This window comes from Pelophylax lessonae (assembly GCF_965119305.1).
Source record: "Pelophylax lessonae genome assembly, chromosome: 12".
In the NCBI taxonomy this organism is placed as follows: Eukaryota; Metazoa; Chordata; class Amphibia; order Anura; family Ranidae; genus Pelophylax; species Pelophylax lessonae.
In genome coordinates, this window is record NC_138779.1 from 221,311,102 (window position 1) to 221,337,060 (window position 25,959).

The window sequence follows — 25,959 nt, forward strand, 5'->3', positions numbered from 1 at the left end:
GGATTCAATATTTAGATTTGATATTCAAATAGCACCAACATACTACTCAGCACTGTACACAATGCACAGACCACTATTATCCTAGTCCCAGAAGATTGCAATCTAATGACTCCCCACCCCCAGCTGCAAGCTATTATACATTTATAGAGCTCTGACATATACCGCAGTGCTGTACAGAGAACACTGAGCCAGTCACATCAGTCTCCGTACCAGAGGAGCTTACACTCTAATGTCCCCTCCCCCCCACAGTCACATCAGTCTCTGTACCAGAGGAGCTTACACTCTAATGTCCCCTCCCCCACAGTCACATCAGTCTCTGTACCAGAGGAGCTTACACTCTAATGTCCCCTCCCCCACAGTCACATCAGACTCTGTACCAGAGGAGCTTACCACTCTAATGTCCCCCCAAAGTCACATCAGTCTCTGTACCAGAGGAGCTTACACACTAATGTCCCCTCCCCCACAGTCACATCAGACTCTGTACCAGAGGAGCTTACACTCTAATGTCCCCTCCCCCACAGTCACATCAGTCACTGTACCAGAGGAGCTTACACTCTAATGTCCCCCCACAGTCACAGACTCTGTACCAGAGGAGCTTACCACTCTAATGTCCCCCCACAGTCACAGACTCTGTACCAGAGGAGCTTACACTCTAATGTCCCCTCCCCCACAGTCACATCAGACTCTGTACCAGAGGAGCTTACACTCTAATGTCCCCTCCCCCACAGTCACATCAGTCACTGTACCAGAGGAGCTTACACTCTAATGTCCCCCCACAGTCACAGACTCTGTACCAGAGGAGCTTACCACTCTAATGTCCCCCCACAGTCACAGACTCTGTACCAGAGGAGCTTACACTCTAATGTCCCCTCCCCCACAGTCACATCAGTCACTGTACCAGAGGAGCTTACACTCTAATGTCCCCTCCCCCACAGTCACATCAGTCTCTGTACCAGAGGAGCTTACACTCTAATGTTCCCTCCCCCACAGTCACATCAGTCTCTGTACCAGAGGAGCTTACACTCTAATGTCCCCTCCCCCACAGTCACATCAGACTCTGTACCAGAGGAGCTTACACTCTAATGTCCCCTCCCCCACAGTCACATCAGACTCTGTACCAGAGGAGCTTACACTCTAATGTCCCCTCCCCCCACAGTCACAGACTCTGTACCAGAGGAGCTTACACTCTAATGTCCCCTCCCCCCACAGTCACATCAGTCTCTGTACCAGAGGAGCTTACACTCTAATGTTCCCTCCCCCACAGTCACATCAGTCTCTGTACCAGAGGAGCTTACACTCTAATGTTCCCTCCCCCACAGTCACATCAGACTCTGTACCAGAGGAGCTTACACTCTAATGTCCCCTCCCCCACAGTCACATCAGACTCTGTACCAGAGGAGCTTACACTCTAATGTCCCGAACAGAGCTAAAAATAAACAAAAAAAAGCCAATTTGGTTGGATGATGGTGGGTGTGGCTTTGTTTACACATCAAGTTTGTAAAACTCTGCAGACCTGGAGCCCAGGAGGCGAGCCCCCCCCCCCCCAGGAGGCGGCCCCCCCCCCCCAGATCCCAGGAGGCGGCCCCCCCCCCCAGAGCCCAGGAGGCGGGGCCCCCTGGAGCCCTGGTAGGTACAGGGTGCACTTTGTACTCACATGACAGAAGATCATGGCCTGTGCGATGGTGATGGAGCTGTAAACATTACAGAGGGCTCTGAATTTCTCCTCGCGGCTGTTGCAGAGCACATAATACTGCTTGATGGTGTCCAGAGTTTCTTCCTCCCTCTTCAGTTTGATGATGTTGGGCTCCGGGACCACTTTTTGGGCAAACTTCCAGACGGAATCTTCAAAGGTGGCAGAGAAGAGCAGCATCTGGCAGTCCTGGGGTAACATCCTGAAAGGTAACAGCTGCTGTCAGATCAGATACAGTAAAACTCACCAATGACAGGAGAATACGTATTCCTCTCTCCAATCATCGTATAAAGATTTACAGAGAGACTGGATGGCAGAAAGAAGAGCGAAGGATCATTCTGTACAAACACCACAGGGACACAAATCACTTCTCCACAGGGGGAGATGGAAACAACTTCATGTTACGTCAACCGCCCCTATAGCAGATTTAATGCTACACAGACGCTGCTCTGTGCAAATGAAGGGTTTATAATTGTTATCAAAATTGTATTTTAAATGATAGAGACAGAATATCAACCAAAAATCCAGAAAATAAATAAATAAATAAATCTAGATCCAGTGGTCACCCCAGTCCGGCCAGCCAGTGTGCACAGATCTCAGCTCTGCACTAGGTTGGCCACGTCCGTTCACTCGACTGGGGCTGGCCTGCGAGTTGAACCCCTTGTGGGGGTTGTATACGACCAGGTCTTGACCGAAGTTGCAGCATTCCTCCTTGCTGACAGCAACCCCCCCCCCATTTCGATGTCTGTCTGGAGCGGTGGCCACCTGGTTCCTGGTATGGCGAGTTGTTGTCACCCCCCCTCTCCTCCTAGAGGGTTCTGGGGTCGATGTGTGACCCTCATTGGGACAGTCGGACCCCCAGGTTCCCCTCCTTCCTGCAGATACCCACCCCTTTGTGGAGCGGTTATTCTCATGACACGGCTTGTAACAAAACTGAGTGGCTATAGCAGAGAGAAGGAGTATACCCCCTGGGTGTCTCCTGTAGTGGGGGGGGGGGGGGGAAGAGAGAAAGAAAGAAAGAAAGAGAAAAGAAAGAAAAAGAAAAAGAAAGAAAAAAGAAAAAGAAAAAGAAAGAAAAAAGAAAGAAAAAGAAAAAGAAAGAAAAAAGAAAGAAAAAGAAAAAGAAAGAAAAAAGAAAGAAAAAGAAAAAGAAAGAAAAAAGAAAGAAAAAGAAAAAGAAAGAAAAAAGAAAGAAAAAGAAAGAAAAAAGAAAGAAAAAGAAAAAGAAAGAAAAAAGAAAGAAAAAGAAAAAGAAAGAAAAAAGAAAGAAAAAGAAAAAGAAAGAAAAAGAAAAAGAAAAAGAAGAAAAAGAAAGAACGAGAAAGAAAGAACGAGAAAGAAAGAAAGAACGAGAAAGAAAGAAAGAACGAGAAAGAAAGAAAGAACGAGAAAGAAAGAAAGAACGAGAAAGAAAGAAAGAACGAGAAAGAAAGAAAGAACGAGAAAGAAAGAACGAGAAAGAAAGAACGAGAAAGAAAGAACGAGAAAGAAAGAAAGAACGAGAAAGAAAGAAAGAACGAGAAAGAAAGAACGAGAAAGAAAGAACGAGAAAGAAAGAACGAGAAAGAAAGAACGAGAAAGAAAGAGCTCTATTTGTGGGGGAAATTAAAAAAAAATACATTTTATTTGGGTTCAGCGTTGCGTGACCGTGTAATTGTCAGTTAAAGTAACAGTACTGTATCGCAAAAAAAAAAAAAAAAAAAAAAAAAAAAAAAATGGCCTGGTGTTGAAGGGAGGGGGGGTTAAATTATTCAGAAGACAAATGGTTAAAACTGAAGTCTTTATCAAAAGTGGAATTAAAAATGTCCCAGTTCTAAGGAAGATTCAGGACTCACCTCTGGATTCGGATGCTCTGATCCTGGTGGCCCTGTGTGGCAATCATGACATCGGCTTCGTCCAATACAAACACTTTGATCTTCTTGGGATCAATGAACCTCAGCTTGGAGCACCAGTCCAGCACTGTGCCGGGGGTCCCGATGACAATCTGCTCCGGGAGCTTATATCCGCGTTCCACTGGGGACATAGAAGAGGATGGTTACACACAGGCTCCGTTCTCTTTTGGCACTTTTCCAATGCAAGTACCGGCTCGGCTCTACTCGGCCCTGCTTGGTTTTCCACTGCTGGTACTGCATGGTACGGTGTTGGAACGGTTCGGTTTGGTACGGTATGGTTTGCTTTTCCACTAAAGTAGTACTAAAGTTAAGTGGGTGGGATAACAACGGGGTGGGTGGGATTCTCTGACCAATCAGTGGCTAGTAGTGACTGCATGCAAAGGATTGTGGGATATGGTACCGGGTATGGTACCTCTTGGAACCACAACCGAGGTGGTACTGTTTTTGAGAGCCGAACCGTTCGGTTCCATGCAGTGGAAAAGCGCCATTTGTTTGTGTTTTGCGTTCCAGCGGCCGCTGGGAAGCGGCTCCCTGGATTGGCGGAGGATTGCTGCCTGTAGCGGAATATTATATTCTTCATATTTAGAAGATTGCTTTCATTAAAAAAGTGTGACTTACGTTTGTTTCCTCGGACGGCGTAGGCCAGTTTCAGATCCGGATGAAACTTCCCCATCTGTTCAATGACCTTCCCAGTCTGCAGGGCCAGTTCATAGGTGGGGGACAGGCAGAGACACTGCAGGAGGAGACACATAAGTGCACGGCATGCAAACTCCTCCCACTTACTCGCATGCGGGCAAGAGTTCTGCTTACCTGAGGGTATTTGTTTGCAGGATTGACCCGGGACAACATGGCCAGGACGAAGGCAGCCGTCTTTCCTGTCCCGGACTGGGACTGAGCGATCAGATTCTGAGGGCTGAAGGGACAATGGAACACAGAAGCTGCTGTGACCCTCGTGTGAAATCCTCAACCACCTTAAAATGCCATACACACAGAGCATCCGGAAAGTATTCACAGCACTTCACTTCTTCCACATTTTATGTTACAGCCTTATTCCAAAATGGATTCCAGCATGTTCTACTTTTTATGGAACTGGAATGCACTGGTGTGAACTAGTGATCAACCAATATAGTTTTTTTTAATGCCGATACCAATATTTTGGTAATCGGGTGTCGGCCGATATTGTCACACATGTAAAAAAAAAAAAGTTTTTTTTTTTATTTTTCTCTTGTAATACAGGTACTCCTTGTGAGGTCTAACAGTGGTCCTCAACCCTGGCCTACAGGGCCCACTAACAGGCCAGATTTTAGGTATTACCTTGGGGAGATGCAGACTAGAATACTGCAATCACTGAGCAGCAAATTCTATCACCTGGGATGTATTTCAGTTATCTTGCAAATCTGGCCTGTTAGTGGGCCCTGTAGGCCAGGGTTGAGGACCACTGTTCTACAAGACCCCAAACCCCTTCCTCAGCACTGAAAAGCATTCAAAACGCCAAGTTTGGCTGTTTTGAATGCTGTCAGTTTTTTCAATTTGCTGCAGAGTACCCGGAAGTGATGTCATGACACCGCCTCCGGGTCTTCACTTGGGCGGCAGCGGAGGTAGGAGGGCGAGCCGTGGAAGGCGGGGGGGGGGTTACGTCCCCTCCCGCTCCTTGTAACGACAGCCAAGTGGCTTCTCAGATGCATCAGTTGTCATTACAAGACAGTCGACCGTCAGCTATGGACGCCGGTACCGGGGTGAGGCCTCTAGCTGCAGCCATCACTCCGGTACAAGTACTTTCCCCAAATATCGGCAAATCAAAAGGCTGATTCAGATATATCGGGGAAAGTGCATATCGCCCCCTGATATATCGGTGTTGCCGATAATCGGTTGATCTTTGGCGTGAACTATGCCATTGAAAACCTACTCCATTTTTTTTTTATTTTAATAAATTACATCAATGGGAAGAGTTGGAGCGCCTGTCAGGGTTTTTTTTTTTTCTTTTCTTGTCCACGTTGAGAAAATTTTTTTTTTTCTCCCAGCGGGGTCATAGACATAAATGAGATATAAAGGTTTTCATGCTGAAAAATTACACTTCTGATATTTGTCCTCTCCTGTCCGGCCCCCCATGACTTCTATGGGTGTCACAGGACAGAAAATCTCTGTCAGGCTTTTATTTCGGTCTGTGATTTCATTGTAAAAACCAAAAGGGAAGCTCTATTTGTTTGCTTTCTCCCACCCCCCTCCCCGTCACCTGCTGCCACATTTGGAACCTTTCAGGGGGACGGGGAGCGGGTACTTGTTGACAAGTACCCATCCCCACTTCCTGGAGACCAACGCTCGCTTGTACGGCCCCCTTCCTCTGCCACAGGGCTATACAGAGCGCAGCGCGCTTCGTGCATGCGCAGTAGGGAACCGGCTTACCTTAGTCAGGATGGTGGTGGCAGATTTAAAAATCAGCTGGGGTGCCGACATCGTGGGATCGACGGACAGGTAGGTGTCCTAATATTTACAAGTCAGCAGATACAGGATTTGTAGTTGCGGACTTCCATTTTTTTTCCTGCATCAAAAACCAAGACTGGAGTGCATGTGGTGTGAACTGGCCATTAAAGAGGAGCTCCAGCCCCCCCCCCCCCCCCAAAACACAGAATGAAAAGTCAGCATATACAAATACTGTAGCTGCTGACTTGGACAGGTAAGTGTCCTAATATTTACAAGTCAGCAGCTACAGTATTTGTAGTTGCTGACTTTTAATTTTGTTTTTTTTTGGGGGGGGGGGGGGGGGCTGGAGCTCCTCTTTAAGGGCCAGTTCACACCACATGCTGTCCAGTCTTGGTTTTTGATGCAGAAAAAAAAAAAAAAGACTGGACTGCATGTGGTATGAACTGGCCCTTAACCGGTTATATTTACCGCGGCAGTCAGCCCCGGCCAGGCAGAGTGACGTAGATCTACGTCACTCGCCTGTCACTGCTATTAGAGCCAATAGCGGGCGAGCGCGCGCCCACCTCGGCTCGTTCAGGGAGGAGTGCGGGCGTGTGACCGGCGGACCCGATGTCCGCCGGTCACACTACGATCGCCGGTACAGCGGGAGAAAGACAGAGCGGCTTATGTAAACAAGCCGCCTGTCATTCTCCCCTGTGTAAAAAATGGAGATCAGACGGTTCTACTATGTAGAACAGTTGATCTTTGTTTTTACACCAATAGCAATGTCCCACTACAGTTAGAATCACGCCCCTAGGACACACTTAACCCCTCCCCTGCCAGTGTCATTTTTACAGTAACAGTGAATATGTATAGCACTGATTACTGTAGTAATGTCACTGGTACCCCCAAAAGTGTCAAAAAATGTCAGTCAAGGGTCCGATCTGTCCGCCGCAATGTCGCAGTAACGGGGAAAAAAAAAAAAAAAAAAAAAAAAAAATTTCACAGGTGATCAAATACCACCAAAAGAAAGCTCTGTTTGTGGGAAAAAAAGGACGTGAAATTCGTTTAGGTACAGCGTCGCACGACCGCGCAATTGTCCGTTAAAGTCACGCAGAAAAGAAAAAAGAAAGTCAGGAAGGGGGTAAAATCTTCCGGGGCTTAAGTGGTTAAAGAGGGGATCCCCCACCCACTAAAAAAAATGAAGTCAGCAAGTACAAATACTGTAGCTGCTGACTTGTAAATATTAGGACACTTACCTGTCCATCGATCCCACGATGTCGGCACCCCAGCTGATTTTTAAATTGGCTCTCAGATGCTGCCACCGCCATCCCGACTAAGGCAAACCGGTTACCTACTGCCATCCCATTAAATGAACATGCTTTCATTGTAGAGACTCCTTAAATTATAGAGTTAGGGACTGCAGATCACAGGGTGCCTTGTCGGGGCCTGCAGCTTACGCATGTATTTGCAAATGTGTGCAACCAAACCCCTGTTTTTAACGCATACTGTTAGACAGGTCAATTCGGTTGGTCGTTGGCTGGCAAGTTGTGACTGGAAATCTTTGTTTTTTTGATCTGCGTCCGCCCTTCCAGTGCTCCTTACCATTAAGACCAGTTATAGGTGGAGGCGGTGACCACTTTTTGCATTTTTTTGCGCATGCATGAAGCACGCTGCGCTCTCTGAATGGCCCGGTGGGAGGGGGGGGGGGGGAGAGAAAGAGGGCCGAACAAGCAAGCAGTGGGGTCTCAATGAAGTAGGGAGGGATACCCGTCAAAAACGAATACTCGCTCCCCTCTAAATGGTGCTAAACAAGCAGAGCTTCCCATTTTGGGCAGAGCTCCAATTTACTGCTCCTTTTTACATTTCTGTAATGAAATCACAGATGGAAATAAAAGCCTGACAGATTTTCCATCATTTCCTGTCCTGTGACACCCATAGAAGTCATGAGGGCAGGACAGGAATATCAGAAGTGTCATTTTTCAGCATGAAAACATTTGTCTCATTTATGTCGGTGACCCCGCTAGGAAAAGAGAAAAAAAAAATCCCACAACACTTTTCTTTCCTTTTTTATTTCGTCAACACTGGCATTCAGCACTTAGAAATAAAAGGCGCGCTTCAAGAAAGGAGACTCGCACCCTGCAAATGAAAGCGTGATATTTACAAGCCAAGGCAATAGACTTTGTTCAAAATAAATTCACAGAAGGAAAAACATTAAAGATGAATCGGAACGTTTCACAGCGAGGAATCGCATACTGATCACAACCAATGAGGAGCGATACTTACGGTTCGGCCAGCATCATAGGCAGCGCGTTCTCCTGGATCTTGGAGGGCCGGTTGAACCCCATGCCGTACACACCTTGCAGGAGTTGTGGCTTCCTGCAAATAAATCACAAACATGGAGATTTAATCACCCCCAATTACTACCCTGTGCCCCTCCGCTTATTCCCCCCAATCACTACCCTGTGCCCCTCCGCTTATTCACCCCAATCACTACCCTGTGCCCCTCCGCTTATTCACCCCAATCACTACCCTGTGCCCCTCCGCTTAATCACCCCAATTACTACCCTGTGCCCCTCCGCTTAATCCCCACCCTGTGCCCCTCCGCTTAATCCCCCCAATTACTACCCTGTGCCCCTCCGCTTATTCACCCCAATCACTACCCTGTGCCCCTCCGCTTATTCACCCCAATCACTACCCTGTGCCCCTCCGCTTAATCACCCCAATTACTACCCTGTGCCCCTCCGCTTAATCCCCACCCTGTGCCCCTCCGCTTAATCCCCCCAATTACTACCCTGTGCCCCTCCGCTTATTCACCCCAATTACTACCCTGTGCCTCTCCGCTTAATTCCCCCAATTACTACCCTGTGCCCCTCCGCTTAATCACCCCAATCACTACCCTGTGCCCCTCCGCTTAATCACCCCAATTACTACCCTGTGCCCCTCCGCTTAATCACCCCAATTACTACCCTGTGCCCCTCCGCTTATTCACCCCAATTACTACCCTGTGCCCCTCCGCTTAATCACCCCAATCACTACCCTGTGCCCCTCCGCTTAATCACCCCAATTACTACCCTGTGCCCCTCCGCTTAATCACCCCAATTACTACCCTGTGCCCCTCCGCTTAATCCCCCCAATTCCTACCCTGTGCCCCTCCGCTTATTCACCCCAATCACTACCCTGTGCCCCTCCGCTTAATCCCCCCAATTACTACCAAGTGCCCCTCCGCTTATTCACCCCAATTACTACCCTGTGCCCCTCCGCTTAATCACCCCAATTACTACCCTGTGCCCCTCCGCTTAATCACCCCAATTACTACCCTGTGCCCCTCCGCTTAATCCCCCCAATCACTACCCTGTGCCCCTCCGCTGAGAACTTTTTTTTTTTTTACCACCAGATACAGCATGAAGGCTTTAGAATCAGAGGGAGGTTCTTAAAAAAACAGGGGGGGTGAGTTCATTAACCACTTCCCGCCCGCCCGTTATACTGCGGCAGGCAGCCCCCCCCCCCCGCATGAACCGACGTAGGTATACGTCAATCGCGTGCCTGCAGCTAGGGGGATGCTGATGCAGCGGGCAGGCGGCTCCGATCACCGCCTGACACCCGCAATCGCTCCCTGCTGAGAGAGAAGGACGGTCGGATATTGTAAACACAGCTGACCGTTCTCTCTGGAATAATCACAGAGCGCCTTCTATATAGGAACACAGGTCTCTATGATCATTTCACAAGCCCATCCCCCCACAGTTAGGATCACTCCCCTAGGCTCACATTTAACCCATTGATCACCAACAGTGTTAACCCCTTCCCTGCCAGTGTCATTAGTGACAGGGCATACGTTTAGCACTGATTACTGTAGTAATGTCACTGGTCCCCCCCAAAAGTGTCAAAAATGTCACTCAGGGGTCCGATCTGTCTGCCGCAGTGTCGCAGTCCCACTAAAAATAAAATAAAAATGACAAATCTTTCCCGTAGTTAGTAGACACAATATCTTTTGGGCATACCAATCAAAATACGTTTACTGCGATTTTTTTTTCTTTACCAAAAATATGTAGCAGAACACAAATTGGCCTAAAATGTTAATTTTTAATTTTTTTTGGGAATGTTATATAGCAGAAAGTAAAAAAGTTTTTTTATTTTTCAGAATTGTTGCTCTTTTTTTGTTTATAGCGCAAAAAAAAAAAAAAAAAAAAAAAAAAAAAAAAAAAAAAAAAAAAAAGAAAAGCAAATCGCAGAGGTGATCAAATACCACCAAAATAAATCTCTATTTGTGGGAAAAAAGGACATCAATTTTATTTGGGTACAGCGTCGCACGACCGCGCAATTGTCCGTTAAAGTAACGCAGTGCCGAATCACAAAATATGGCCTGGTCATTAAGGGGGGTAAAACCTTCCGGTCCAGAAGCTTTGTAGATTTTTCTCCTTGAATAAATGACATCTGGCAGCACAAACAATACATTGAGGAGAGCAGATGCAAGCAGTAAAATCTTCAGTATCCATATGCAAGTCAGCATTCCATAATAGATGCCGATCCTTACCAGGAAGAGGCTGCACCCCCTTTCTGGGGGGGGGGGGGGGATGGGGCAGCTTCTGGAATGCTTAAGCAGTCAATACTGTTTCTATGTATGGGTGTTACTACCAGGACATTCCTGTATATAATCCAAGATTTATACCAGTTTGGAAAATCTGTTGAAGCCTTCCAGAACCCCCGGCGCTCTCACAGAACCCGGTACGCACCCCCGGCGCTCTCTCCTATGATGGGGGGGGGTGGGGTCCTGGTTTATTGCACAGCTGGTTGGATGGTTCTTCTGACATATCTACACCTTCCTTCATCTCCTGATGCAGATTGATGGATCTGGAAATGCAGTGAAATGTATCCTCGTCCCAATACAGGCATTCGCTTCCATTAACCTCCTCCCTGGCACTCTGATTAGGTCAGAATTTTTGTGCTAAAAGCATTACATTGTTTTGCATGGAAATCCGTTTTATATTTTAGTCCTGCAATTCTTAGGAATAACTCACTTAAATCTGTCCAAACAAGAGTCTAGTAGACATCCTGGGTATGATAAAAAGTTTGAAATACGAAATCATAAAATAATAAATTTCAGCAAATTCTTCATTGTTTTGGAAGTGGAGATATTTCATTATGAGGGAGAATCTGTACTCTGACCGTGCCGAAGAATGGAGTAGGGATTGACTGATATTGGCAAAGCCGATATATTGGGGGCCGATCTGCACTTTCCACAATATATTGGAATCGGCCCCGGAGGTGACCGATATTGCCGACATTTAAGGAAAGTGCTGTACCGGAGTGATCCCTGCAGCTAGAGGCATCACCCCATTACCGCATCCATAGCCAACGGTCGGCTGCCCTGTAATGACAACCGATGCAGCTAAGAATCCGCTCGGCTGTCATTACAAGGAGCGGGAGGGGCCGTGGCTCGCCTGGGTCTCCCGTCCCACCAGGAGACCCGGGCAACCAGCCTGCATGGCCGCCGAAGACCCAATCAAAGCCGCATTCGGCTCTGATCGGGTCTCCATGCAAAAACCCGGAAGTGATGTCATGAGTGACATCACTTCCGGGTACTCGGCACCAAAAAAAAAAAAAAAAAATGACAGCATTCAAAACAGCCAAACTTGGTGTTTTGAATGCTTTTAAGTGCAGAGAATGCTTTTAAGACAGAGTACCTGTCAAAAAAAAAAAAAAAAAAAAAAAAAAACGGCACTACCTGTGCCATTGCTTCAGAGCCCTGTGCAGTAACTGGTGTGCTTGCGCGGGAGTGACGTCACACGGCTCTGGCCAGTCGCACAGCCGCAGTTGGGGGAACCTGGAGGGAAGATGGGTGAATATGGCTGCAGCCTCCAGCAATGACAACGGATCAGTGGAGGGCTTCGTTTGCAGGGAAGTTTCACATAATGCGCTAGTATGCTATAGTATACTATAGGGACAAGGGGTTGAGGGCATGTGGTTCAGGAAGGGGGTGTTGTAGCGTTTGCTCGTCCCCTTCCTTTCCTGGCTTGTCGGGCTGCATGCTCTGATTGAGGTCTGGTATGGATTTTTCGGTGGACTTCACCTATTTTTTTTTTTACATGGGGTCCCCCCTCAAAATCAATATCAAATACGTGCATCCAATACCATAGACTTGGGGAAAAGGGGGGGGTGGAAGAGAGGTTTAACCCAAGATGTTTATTTTTTTCAATGCCGGCTTATTTTTTTTTTGTTTACATTCTGCTGTCAGCGGGGAACCCCTGCGGACAGCAGGTGCGCCATGGTTGTTAAGGACACAGCGGGTGTCGGCTCCTTAACAACAAGCTATTCCCTGGATGTTAAGGACACAGGAGGGTGCAGATGTTAAAAATACTGCAAGTTTTCACTACAGAGACAGCGCAGCCCCTTAGAGACAGCGCAGCCCCTTAGAGACAGCGCAGCCCCTTAGAGACAGCGCAGCCCCTTAGAGACAGCGCAGCCCCTTAGAGACAGCGCAGCCCCTTAGAGACAGCGCAGCCCCTTAGAGACAGCGCAGCCCCTTAGAGACAGCGCAGCCCCTTAGAGACAGCGCAGCCCCTTAGAGACAGCGCAGCCAGTATTTTGGTAGCATTTTTTCAGTGAATTGCAAAAAAAATAAAAAATTTGAAAAACTCTATGGAGGTATGCAATTACAGCTGATCTTCAAGAGGTAGATAACGCTTCATGAATTGAGCCCAATATCCAAACCCCAACCCTTTTCCCACCAGCCGAATATACCCGTTATTATAGCGGATGGGGGGTGGTGTTGAGGGCATGTGGTTCATGAAATGGGGGGCAGGGGATAGTCCCTCCCCACGATGTCTTGTCCGGCTGCATGCTCCGATTAGGGTCTGGTATGGATTTTGAGGGGTGCCCTCACGCTTTTTTTTTGGCTTGGGGGTCTCTCGTTAAATCAATAGCAGACCCAAAGGGCCTGGCATGGATTTGGGGGATGGGGTGAAGAGGTGTTGCCCAAGATTTATTTAGTTATATTTTTTAAAGGCAATTCAAGTTTGTTTACAGTCTGCAGTCAGCAGGGAATCCCTGCTGACAGCAGATGAGTTATGGTTGTTAAGGACACAGCGAGTGTCGGCTCCTTAACAAGCTATTCCCTGGTTGTTAGGGACACCAGTGGGCAGAACCCTAAGTCTTCATGATCTAACCCCAACCCACCAGCCAAATATACCCGTTATAGATGCGGATCCTTACCAACCAATCATGACCCAGCCTTGGCAGCATGCACATGTAAAAAGGGACACCGCACATGTAAAAAAGGGACACCGCTCATTAGAGGAGTGCACACTACCTGCTAAATAAGCATCAGGTAAGGGAATACATTCAGACAGGCCAGACTTTAGGATGGCAGCACATCCCTGCCAAATGGCATAATCTGCCTGGATACAGGAAAAGGAGGTGCTTTAAAAGCCCCCCCCCCCCCCCCAACATATATAAATCTCAGAAGTCGTTTAGTCGAGCACGGAGGTTCCAATCAAAAATGCACGAGTGTTTAGAAGGCTGGAATCTGGTCATTAGCAGAAGAAGGGAAGGGGGTATTTACAGACAGGTCCCTGCAGCCGAGCGCAGCCAAGGATTCCTGGAATCGGTTGCCGTGGAGACGGAGGCGAGAGATTTGGCTCAGTAATGTAATTAGCGCTGCAGTCTAACAGCGGCCACCCATCGCCGGAGTAAGGAGGCTGCTTATCTATACCGGCCAGGAAAGGACGCCGGTGTCGGGACTCTGCACAGCCAGAAATGAAAGCAGCCAGGAGCATCTATAGACCGATACAGGGATTATATTGTTAGTGTGCAGCAATGGGGGGGGGGGGGGGTCACCACTTGGGGACATGAAACCTGGAGATGCGTTACCCAGAGCAACCAAGGGAAAATTTGAAGTGACTGTAAAGTCTCTTTTAAACAAACACAAACATGTTATACTCCCCTCCTCTGTGCAGTTGGTTTGCACAGAGCAGCCTGGATCCTCCTCTCCCTGGGTCCCTCTTCTGTGATCCTGGCCCCTCCCTCCTGTTAAAGTCCCCACAGCAAGCAGCTTGCTGTGTGGGCACCCGAGCCGAGTCACAGCTCCGTGTCCATTCAGACATGGAGCCGCAGCCAGACCCGCCCCCTCTCTCTCCTGATTGGCTAACTGACTTTGACAGCAGCAGTCAGAGCACTGCTGTCTCCGCTAATGAGGGGGGATGTCCGGGCAGCTGAGAAACTCCTGCAATATCACTGGATGAAGAGGGGGCTCAGGTAAGTATTGGGGGGGGGGGGGCTGCAGCACACAGGGTTTTTTTTTTATCTGTCTATACAATCACTTTAATAATCAGTTCTGTTACTAAGGACATCAAATAGGCTGAGCAACCATAGCAACCAGAATTCATAAATCTCCCCTTCAGGTGTAGCGGCTCCTCCCCCTTCAGTCTTGCACAGGTGCAGCGGCTCCTCCCCCTTCAGTCTTGCACAGGTGCAGCGGCTCCTCCCCCTTCAGTCTTGCACAGGTGCAGCGGCTCCTCCCCCTTCAGTCTTGCACAGGTGCAGCGGCTCCTCCCCCTTCAGTCTTGCACAGGTGCAGCGGCTCCTCTCCCGGACTGAAAACGGCTTCCTCTGATTTCACCGCACACTGTGAGCTTCTCATCATGTGTATTAGAAGCTGCAGCAAGTCCAATAGAGCTCTGCCTCATTTTCTGGCTGGAGGACGTCCATCATCTAGTTCAGGGTTCTTCAAACTATAGCCCTCCAGTTCAGGAACTACAATTCCCATCATGCCTAGTCATGTCTGTGAATGTCAGTTTTACAATGCCTCATGGGATGTGTAGTTCCGCAAAAGCTGGAGGATCCCCGATCTGGTTCTTTCCTCTCCAGCCTGACTGTTCTTTCAATAATCGAGACTCAGCATCAGATGTGGGTGTTACCTATGCAAATACAGCCTGCCTAGAAACGCCCACTCCTCCAGACTGGCCCACCCATCAAGGCAAACCTGACTTTTTTTTTTTAAACTCCTCCCAAGAGCCAGCCCACCGCGTGGAAAAGGACTAGAGCCGGGATCTTCACACTACGGCACTCCAGCTGAGGCGGAACTACACGTCCCATGAGGCATTATAAAACTCTGACATTCACAGACATGACTAGGCATGATGGGAATTGTAGTTCCTGAACAACTGGAGGCCCGTAGTTTGAAGACCCATGGATTGGAGGCTCAAGAGAAGTCAGACAAATATAAGAAAGTAACAAACATGTTATAATTACCTCCTCTGTGCAGTTGGTTTTGCACAGAGCAGCCTGGATCCTCCTCTTCTGCTCTCCTGGCCCCTCCCTCCTGTTGAGTGCCCCTACAGAAAGCAGCTTGCTATGGGGGCACCCGAGCCAAGCTGTAGCTCCCCGTGTCCATTCAGACATGGACCTGCGGCCCTGCCCCGCCCCACAGCAGCTGGAGCAAATAGCGCCGCACTGCCGTCTAAGCCAATGGGGGGGGGGGGGTCGAGGGGGGGGGGGAGAGTCTCAGGCAGCCAAGATACTCAGGCAACATCGCTGGATGTCGATGGGTTTAGGTAAGTATTTGGGGGGGGGGGGGGGGGTTGGGTTCTGCACACAGAAGGCTTTTATCTTAATGCAACATCAGGTCCGCCGGTCACACGCACGGACTTCCCAGGGCGCTCGCCCGTTATTGGTTCACCAGCAACTGACAGGCTAGTGACGTACCCATACGTCACTTTGCCTGGCCGGGGCTGACCGCCGCAGTATATGTACTTGCGGCAGTCCGCAACGGTTAAGACCGTTGGGCGGAAGTGATATTTAAAGTTGCCCCAGTCCTCCAAGGGCATAGAGTTGAGTGGGGGCCATCTTGCCCTCACTCAACTTCCTGTCCATCAGGAGAGGGGACTCAAATCGTCTTCCCTGCTACCGACAGCCCCGGTAGCTGTCACCAGGGGCGTAACTACAGGGGTTGCAATTGCTACCGGGCCCCATGCTCCAGGGGGCCCGGTCGCAAACCAGTGGGTGAACTTCCAGGATCTCAAAGGTCACACTTGCGACCGGACCCTGGCATTGCACCACTGTGGGGAGGCCCCAAGATTGCAGGAAGGGGGCCCACTGCAGAACTTGTGAAAGAATCCTGCTGCGGGACCATAATAAAAGGCCATGCAACGAGAGTAAATAGCCCCAGGATTAGTGGGAAGAGCCCCGGGCTTGAAGGGAAGGGCCCCGGCCAGGGGGGCCCTTCAAGGTTTCTTGCATCGGGGCCCTGAAGGTTCTAGTTACGCCTCTGGCTGTCACCCACAAACCAATCAATATACACTTATTGGGATTTTTTTTTTTTTTCACCAAAAATATGTAGTAGAATAACACATTGGCCTAAAATTATAAAAAAAAAAAATTGATTTCTACATTTTTTGATTGGGAATGTTATATGGCAGGAAGTAAAATATATTGCTTTTTTTTTTTTTTAAATTGTTGCTTATTTTTTGGTTATAGCCCAAAAAAAAAAAAAAAAAAGTGAGCAAAATACCACCAAAAGAAAGCTCTATATGTAGGGGGAAAAAAAAAAAAAAAAAAAAAAAAAAAAAAAACACATCAATTTTATTTCCGTTAAAGCGGTTGTAAACCTGAAAAAAAAAAAAAAAAAAAAAAAAAAAAAAAAGAAACCTGCAAGACAAAGGCATACTAGCTCATTATGTATTACTTACCTTAGAACGAAGCCCCCGACACGGACCCCCGGACATCGCTGCGGGCGCTGCCATGATCCCTCGGCGTCTCTTCCGGGTTCGGCGGCTCCGGCGCTGTGATTGGCCGGAGCCGCGGTGAGTTTTCCGGCAAGGAAAACTGAAGGTCCCCCCCCGGACCTTCAGAGCGCATGCGCCGCTCGCGTGAGCGGCTGCATGCACTGCAAATATCTCCTAAACCGTGCGGGTTTAGGAGATATTATTTGTACCTACAGGTAACCCTATATTAGGCTTACCTGTAGGTAAAAGTGTCAAAAAGCGGGATACTACCGCAGTGCCGAATCGCAAAATATGGCCTGGTCATTAACCACTTTAATACCGGGCACTTCCCTCCCTTCCCGCCCAATTTTCCCCTTTTAGCGCTGTTGCACTTTGAATGACAATTGCGCGGTCATGCAACACTGTACCTACACCAAATTTATGTCATTTTCCCCCCACAAATCAAGTTCTTTTGGTGGTATTTGATCACTTCTGGGTTTTTTACTTTTTGCTAAACAAATAAAAAAAAGACCGAAAAGTTATAAACAAAAAAATTTTTTTTTTTTTTTTTTTTTCAGTTATACAATTTTGTAAATAAATACGTTTTTTCCTGCACTGATGAGCACTGATGAGACTGCACTGACAGGGTGGCACTGATATGCAGCGTTGGTGGGCACTGATAGGCGGCACTGATAGGCGGCATTGATGGGCACTGATAGGTGGCACTGACGGGCAGCACTGATGGGCACTGATAGGCGGCACCGGTGGGCAATGGGCACTGGTGGGCGACACTAAAGGATGGCAATGATGGGCACTTGTGGGCAGCACTGATAGGGAGGGCACTGGTGGGCAGCACTGATGGGGAGGGCAATGGGGGGCTACCTGAGCCCTGATTGCCATCCCTGGTGGCCATAGTGGGCATCCCTGGGGTCATAGTGGGCATCCCTGGGGGATCTAGTGGCATCCCCCCCCCCCCCCGAGGGTCTGCACTGGTAATCAATGATCTGATTACCAGTGCCGACCCCCCCCCCCCCCCGTCAGGGGAGCCGCCGATCGGCGCTCCTTTACTCGTGCCTGCCAGGCACGAACTAAGGAAAGCCGATCAACGGCTGTTCCTATTTACTATGTGACCAGCCGTGATTGGACACGGCTGATCACATGGTAAAGAGCCTCCGTCAGAGGCTCTTTACCAAGATCGGAGATGCAGGGTGTCAGACTGACACCTCGCATCACCGATCGCCGCTCTGCGCGCCCCCGGGGGGCGCCCAGAGCTGTGTTATCCTGCCGCCGTCATATGACGTCCGGTCAGGATAACACAACCACATTCCCGCCGTCATTTGTCTATAGGGCGGGCGGGAAGTGGTTAAGAGGGCAAATCCTTCCGGTCCAGAAGTGGTTAAAGGATAAATTCACCTTCGGGAACATGTTATGTTATATGTCCCACCCATAAGCTTTGTTAAAAAAAAAAAAAAAAAGGCTTCTAGATTTAAAGGAAATTAGTTAAGCCCTGCTTACTAACTAAGCCTCCCCACCCCCCAGTCTGAGCTCTGCTGTGCAGGAGGCAGTTACCAAATAAAATTCCGGTATTTGTACTACTTGCATTATAAAAAAATAAATGTAATAATTTAGTAATGAATACAGAGCCACATAATGAAAATATTGAGGGGCAGACGAACAAATTATTCTGACTGGCATGAGATTTATCAGAGTCCCCTCCCCCCGTCATATGCCCCACCACCAGAACTCACAGTCTTAGCTCTTCAAAGGACTTTACTGAATAAAGCGGAGAGTTGGGGTCCCGCTGCAGAACTTCCACTTTGTTCGTCGTGTTCACCAGGTTGTTTCGGATCAGTTTATTCAGTAGTGACTGCGCCGCCTTGTCCTCTGAAAGAAGAGAAAAAATAAAAAAATAGGAATGATCGATGCTCCCTGCCATAAAAAAAATATTGGAAGTTGTGAGAAATCTTTCCGCCCGCTGTAAGTGATCTGCGATTTCACCAGGGCAGTCTACGGTGGCTGTGAGTGCATCAACACAGCACAAGATTATCCATGAAGCTGGAAGATCTCTCATCAAGGATCCCCTCCAATGTATCGGTGAGGTCAGATAAGGACATGGCGGCCGGCTTGGTCTTAACCACTGGCCAACCACCTAACCTACATTTACTGTGACAGGTCAGCTCCATTGCGCAAAATCACATACCTGCACATCAGTACGTGCAATAGCCACCAGGTGGCGCCGTCACATGCTGATAGGACAGAAGGGGAGCAAATCAGCAGGTCCAGCGAACCCGATGTCTGCCAGCCTCCCGCAATCGTTCCCAAGAGGCAGAATGGCGGTCTGCTTATGTCAGGAATCCTCAAACTACGGCCCCCCAGCTGTTGCGGAACTACACATCCCAGGAGGCATTGTAAAACTCTGACATTCACAGACATGACTAGGCATGATGGGAATTGTAGTTCCTGAACAAGTGGAGGGCCGTAGTTTGAAGACCTCTGGCTTATGCAAACAAGACAGATCGCTGTTCTTCCAGGGGGAGATGATAGAGATCTTGTGTTTCTGCTAAGCAGGAACACGGATCTCTGCCTTTCCTCAGCCAGAGCACCTCCCCCACACAGTTAGAAAGCACTCCCAGGAACACATTTAACCCTTTGATCGCCTGTGTTAAAACGGAGTTCCACCCTATAAAAAAAAAAAAAAATGTTACTTACTTTGCATTTTTAGCAACAATAGCCTCTGAACTGTCCCCTGTTTTACTTACCTGTAAGAAGAGATATACTTACCTTGAAAATCTCTTGTCCAGGGCTGCCATCTCAGGTGTGGGCAACTGAAGGCGGAGCGTCCTCTTCTGTGACGCCGGAGTCCCAGAATGCCCTGCTCCGGGGCAGGCGCGTCATCCCTGCACAGCTCATTGGGCATGCCAAGAAGCTGTTTAGCAGCGAATGACGCGCCTGCCCCGGAACTGATGAGTGACATCGGTGCAGGCGCATTGACTCCTGGGATTGATGACACTCCTCTCCCAGGAGTCAATGCCAGGAGGAAGTGACGGAGGGCCGCGGCGGGAGGAAGAGGAAGGAAATTAAGTATATTTTCATTAAAAAAAGGTAAGTGAAACAAAAAAAATAAAAAAATTGGAATTAAATTATCCAATTCTTTTTCAGGTTTTTTAAAAGCAAGTGGACGGTACAAAGATAATTTTTTAGGGTGGAACTCCGCTTTAACCCCTTCCCTGCCAGTGTCATTAGTATAGTGACAGGGCATATTTTCAGCACTGAAACAAATGTCACTTGTCCCCAAAATAATTGTCAGTTAGGTGTCCGATTTGTCTGCTGCTGCAATGTCGCATTCCCGGGGGAAAAAAAAAAAAATATATATAATAATATATATATATATATATATATATATATACACACACCATAAAAATATCCCAGTTTGTAGATGCGATAACGTTTGGGCATATCAGTCAATATACACCTATTGCGATTTTATCTTTCGCCAAAAATACGTAGCAGAATACATATTGGCCTAGATTGAAGAAAAAAAAAAAAAGACTTTTTTTATTGGATGTGTTCTATAGCAAAAAAGTAAAAAAAAAAAAAAAAAAAAAAACATTGTTTTTTTAATTACTTTGTATTTTTCATCCATAACTTTAAGGCTCCATTCACATGTTAGCGTATGGATCACGGGAAGAACCGCCGCGGTTCCGCCCGCGATCCGGAGATTATTGCAAATCGCGGGACGCCTGTGCGTTGCCCGTTGATTTGCAATAGACCCCCAAAACGCTGAGCGATGTTGCCGCGATTTCCGCCTGCCGAATCGCGGTAACATCGCGCAAAAAAAAAAAAAAAAAAAAAATCGCGGGACGCAATACGATCCAAAGAAGCTCTTGTACTTTTTTGGTCGTAATGCGTCCCGCGATTTTTTTTTTTGCGCGATGTTACCGCGATTCGGCAGGCGGAAATCGCGGCAACATCGCTCAGCGTTTGGGGGTCTATTGCAAATCAACGGACAACGCACAGGCGTCCCGCGATTTGCAATAATCTCCGGATCGCAGGCGGAACCGCGGCGGTTCTGCCCATGATCCATACGCTAACATGTGAACGGAGCCTTATTGAAGGTACAGATACATGACTTCATACAGCGACCATCAGCATATTTTGAAGTAAATACAATATCCAAATTGTCCATATTTTTGTTTATAGCGCAAAGAAATAAAAAACCGCAGAGGTAATCAAACACACCCAAAAGAAAGCTCCATTTGTGAGGACATTGATTTTATTTGGGTACAGCGTTGCACAATTGTCAGTTAAAGTAAAACAGTGTTGGATCGCAAAAAAGTGGCCTGGTCATTACGCGGTAAAACATTCTAGGGGCTGAAGTGGTTAACTATCAGCTATAACACAGGTGAGGGTAAAGGGGGAAATAGAAAAAAAAAAAAAAAAAAAAAAAGACGTGCGATTCAGACATGTTCCTATAGAAGTCACACCTGAATCGCACCGCTCAGAAAGCGCACAGGACTCCTTCAATTTGCACTGCGGATGCACCACATATGTGAACGGCTACAATAAAAAAAAAAAAAAAAAAAGTAATTTCACATTATGCAAATCGTTTGCGGTTCAAAAAACAAATTCACATAGCAGGTGTGAAGTTATCGGTTTGGGAGCGCACTCAGGATCAGCGCAACGCTACTTCCAAACCTATTGATTTCACTGAATTTATTCCGATCGGTCAGGACAAGAAATCTGATCATAGGAAAAAAAGATTTGTTAATTGCACGGCCCAGCAAACAATGTTTCTGATGGAAGAGTAAATCTATTGATAATAGGATCGTATGAAGAATTGTTTTGTGTGGCCACCATAGGACTACGTAATAAAAGTCATAGGAAGGCCAATCAGGAGGAGATCCTGGAAACGAGCCTCCAAATGTAGAACTCACCTTTATCATCCTCCTCTGTACTCGTCTTCTCAGCGGGCTCATTGTTATCAGTGGAGTCTGTGCCTGCCAATCAGAAGAGATCCATGTAAAGTATGCCAAGCAATTTATAGCGTTCTTTTTCCATTATCCAACCCTCCCTCCTCCACCATCTATTCTGCCAGAAATCCAGTGAGCGGTGCGGTGCGCTCTCTCTGGCTTTTCTGATATTATAAGCGACTGTTCCCAGTTCAATGGGGGTGGGGGGTGGGATGTTGGGGAGTAACCTTAGACCTGTCCTTGGGGAGGGGGTTAGAAGAGATCACCATGTTTGCAGTAGTTGGTCTCTGTCCCTCCCACAATGATGAGATTTCCTGCAGTAGTTTGTGTCTCTGCCCCTCCCACAATGGTGAGATTTCCCGCAGTAGTTTGTGTCTCTGCCCCTCCCACAATGGTGAGATCTCCTGCAGTAGTTTGTGTCTCTGCCCCTCCCACAATGGTGAGATTTCCTGCAGTAGTTTGTGTCTCTGCCCCTCCCACAATGGTGAGATTTCCTGCAGTAGTTTGTGTCTCTGCCCCTCCCACAATGGTGAGATTTCCCTGCAGTAGTTTGTGTCTCCGCCCCTCCCACAATGGTGAGATTTCCCAGGCTGGACATTGTGTAGTAGAGGAAGTGGTGATGTTATTCTGGTATTCTCTGACCCGCGTTCTCCATCATAGGGGGGGGGCGGGGGTGACGGTTTTGTATGAAATGTGTATTGCGGGTCACACTCACCGTTACTCTCAGGCTGGGATGGCTGGGATGGAAGGGATGGAGATTCTTCTTTGTCTTCTTTCAGCTGCAGTTTGTTCAGCTAGAGGAGAGGAAGAGACAGAAGATTCCGAGGTTACATTGTAGGACAGTTATTGCTGAGCCGGGGGGGGGGGGGGGGAGGGGGGGGGGCAGTCCGGCTGCAATCACCCCATCAACACCCCCCCCTCCCCTCATCTGACATACACCAAGGAAGAACAAACAGATTCGGCTTCAACCCCTTCCTACCCACCCTGGTGTCCCTTTAAACCCTCAGTGCCCAACCTGCGGCCCAAATGTAGCTCTGAGGTCACAGTGGTCATGTGATCAGAAGCCAGACCCACCAGCTACCAACACACAACTTAACGGCACGAGTGATGACGTCACAGGTGGCTAAACACCAACTCCCCATTGTAGGTCGGTGGGTGTGATGATGTCACAGGTGGCAAACCTTCCAATTGTACATTGGCGGGCGTGATGACGTCACAGGTGGCTAACCCCCCCCCCGCTGTACATTGGCGGGGGGGGGGGGGGGGGGCGATGTACAGTTTTAGCCACCTGTGATATTCGCAGGGAAGCGCCACCTGTGACATCAACACGCCCGCCAATGTACAACAGGGGGGGGGTTAACAACATGTGACATTGGCGGGCGTGATGACGTCACAGGTAGCTACCCCCCGTTCTACATCGGCAGGAGCGATGATGTCAATGGTGGCTAATTCCCTCCCCCCCCCCATTGTACATTGGCGGGAGCGATGATGTCACAGGTGGTTAACTCCCCCCCCAATAGTAAATTGGAGGGAGCGATGATGTCACAGGTGGCTAACCCCCCCCCCCCCATTGTAAAGAAGCAGGAGTGATGATGTCACAGATGACAAACCCCTCATTGTACATCAGTGGCAGTGATGACGTCACATGCCGCCGCTGTCAGGTTTTTTTTTTGCCAGCTGTGTCCCCGTTAGCGAGATTCACCCTCTCTATATTTCCTGTTTAGGACAGAAGGTGAAAGAATATCCTAAATTTTCCAGATATCCTCAGAGAAGGAATAGAGGGGAAATCTTCCAATGGGGACACTAGCTCTGGTGACACCTCCCGGGATTCCCTCTCACTTCCTGTTTTGGCTATAGGACAGGAAGTGAAAGAAAATCTCCCCAATGGGAAGCAGTTGACAAAAATAAACCCGACGGGTTACAACCCTCCCTTACTCCTAATATTTTTAAAAATAATAAAAATGATTAAAAACAAATTAAAAATATATAAATAATAATTTAATAAAAATAATAGTTTAGCCTTTAGTTCTACTGTAACTGCAAGAATTGATATTTTGCTGCAGAACGGAGGGGGGTGGGGGTGGGGACAGACGGTCGGTATATTCCGGAATGATGAATGTATACATTGATTCCAAGGAACACACAACCCACTGTCCACCTCCCCCCTCCCCCACCCAGGAATGTAAAGATTACAGAGGGCTCCATGGATGGGATATTCAGGAAATCAGTCGATCAGTATAGGAGCCCCATAATGAAGTGGGTCATAGAGGGGGGCCCTTGTGCTGAGTATAGGGGTCCCATGATGGGAGTGAATCCATGGTGCGGGGTCCCCTGTGCTAAGTGTATAGGAAATTAAGAATTGTATTGATCAGAGACATAATACTGGACTCCGCAATAACTGGGAAGGGCCCCAGGATGAGATGTACCCTAGGAGGGGCTCCAGAATGACTTGTGTCCCAGAGGGGCCCCTGTAAATGAAGGCAGCCCAGGATAGGGCCCCTAGTATAAGTGTACACCTAGAGGAGCTCCTGTTATGAAGAAGGCCGAGGACGGGGCCCCTAGTATAAGTGTACTCTGGGAGGGGCCCCAGTAAGACATGTAACCCAGAGGGGTCCTTGTGATGGAGGCCCAGGATAAGGCCCCTAGTATAAGTGGACTCTGGAAAGGGCCCCTATGATGAAGAAGGCCCAAGATAGGGCCCCTAGTATAAGTGGACTCTGAGAGGGCCCCAGGATGACATGTACCCTAGAGGGGCCCCTGTGATGAAGGTGGCTCAAGATAGGGCCCTTGTAGAAGCGCATTCTGGGAGGGGCCCCTGTGATGAAGGCCTCCCAGGATAGAACCCCTAGTATAAGTGTAAACCTAGACGGGCTCCTGTGATGAAGGAGGCCAAGGACAGGGCCCCTAGTATAAGTGTACCCTGGGAGGGGCCCCAGTAAGACAGGTAACCCAGAGGAGCCCCTGTGATGGAGGCCCAGGATCAGGCCCCTAGTATAAGTGGACTGTGAAAGGGGACCCAGGATGACAACATGTACCTCAGAGGGGCCCCTGTGATGAAGGCCACCCAGGATAGGGCCCCTAGTATAAGTGTATCCTGTGAGGGGGCCCAGGATGACATGAACTCCAGAGGAGCCCCTGTGATGAATAAGGCCCAGGATAGGACCCCTAGTATAAGTGGACTCTGGAAGGGGCCCCTGTGATGTTGAGGGACAGGGCCCCTAGTATAAGTGTACACTGGGAGGAGCCAAAGGATGACATGCAACCCCAGAGGAGCCCCTGTGATGAAGAAGGCCCAGGATAGGGCCCCTAGTATAAGTCTACCCTTGTAAGGGCCCCAGGATGACATGTACTCCAGAGGGGCCCCTGTAATGAAAGCAGCCCAGGATAGGGCCCCTAGTAGTGCACTCTGGGAAGGGCCCCTGTGATGAAGGCGACCCAGGATAGGGCCCCTAGTATAAGTGTACCCCGGGAGGGGCCCCAGGATGACATGTACTCCAGAGGAGCCCCTGTGATAATTAAGAGGGCCCCACAATAAACGAACTTAGGGGGGCCCTTGTGCTGACCACAGGGGCCCCATGATAGAGTGGACCATGGGGTGCCTGTGCTGAGTTTAGGGCCCCCTGGATGAGTACAGGAGCCTCAAGATAAAGAACTAAGAGGTAAAGGGGCCCCAGGGTGAAGCAGGGCCCCAGGGTGAAGCAGGGCCCCCAGTCCCTCCATGTCCCCGGTCCTCCTCTCACCGTCTCGGCTGCCGCCTCCTGCTCATCCACCGCCTGGGCCCAGGAGTCAGTCGCCATCGTGCTTCAGATTCTTTCTCAAACGGAAACTTCCCGAGAGAGATTCCACACCTACTTCCGGCCCCAGCCCACCAATGGGAGTGAACACTCGCCCGGCTTGTCCGCCCTGATATCCTCCCGGCCAGACCCCGCTTCCCCCTTCTTCCGTTCCGGGTGCTAACAGCTCCAGCAACACTTCACACCCCGCCCCTTCAGTGAGCTCACCACTGCTCCGCCCACTACTGCTGGTTTCCTTGGTAACTGTTTACAGCCACAGTGAGGGGAGAGAATAGGAGTCCAGTGTGTGCTGCATTGGGGCCCCAGGAGCCCAGTGTGTGCTGTAGAGGGACCCCAGTGTGTGCTGTAGAGGGACCCCAGTGTGTGCTGTAGAGGGGCCCCAGGAGCCCAGTGTGTGCTGTAGAGGGGCCCCAGGAGCCCAGTGTGTGCTGTAGAAGGGCCCCCAGGAGCCCAGTGTGTGCTGTAGAGGGACCCCAGTGTGTGCTGTAGCGGGACCCCAGGAGCCCAGTGTGT

At 48.9% G+C, this 25,959-nt stretch overlaps 1 protein-coding gene across 1 annotated transcript in view; it reads right to left on the reverse strand.

The window, feature by feature from the left end:
• The window catches only part of LOC309569048 (ATP-dependent RNA helicase DDX19A-like), a gene marked incomplete at both ends in the record, with an annotated part of 26,528 nt that extends 1,079 nt beyond the window's left edge, over positions 1-25,449 (reverse strand). The window contains 9 exons of the mRNA XM_082274809.1: positions 1,655-1,892; positions 3,526-3,703; positions 4,201-4,315; positions 4,393-4,495; positions 8,269-8,361; positions 18,431-18,566; positions 21,617-21,679; positions 22,368-22,446; positions 25,366-25,449. Of these exons, the coding sequence (XP_082130935.1) occupies positions 1,655-1,892; positions 3,526-3,703; positions 4,201-4,315; positions 4,393-4,495; positions 8,269-8,361; positions 18,431-18,566; positions 21,617-21,679; positions 22,368-22,446; positions 25,366-25,449 (1,089 nt within the window). The remainder of the gene's footprint in view (positions 1-1,654; positions 1,893-3,525; positions 3,704-4,200; positions 4,316-4,392; positions 4,496-8,268; positions 8,362-18,430; positions 18,567-21,616; positions 21,680-22,367; positions 22,447-25,365) is intronic.
• Between the last annotated feature and the right edge of the window lie 510 nt (positions 25,450-25,959).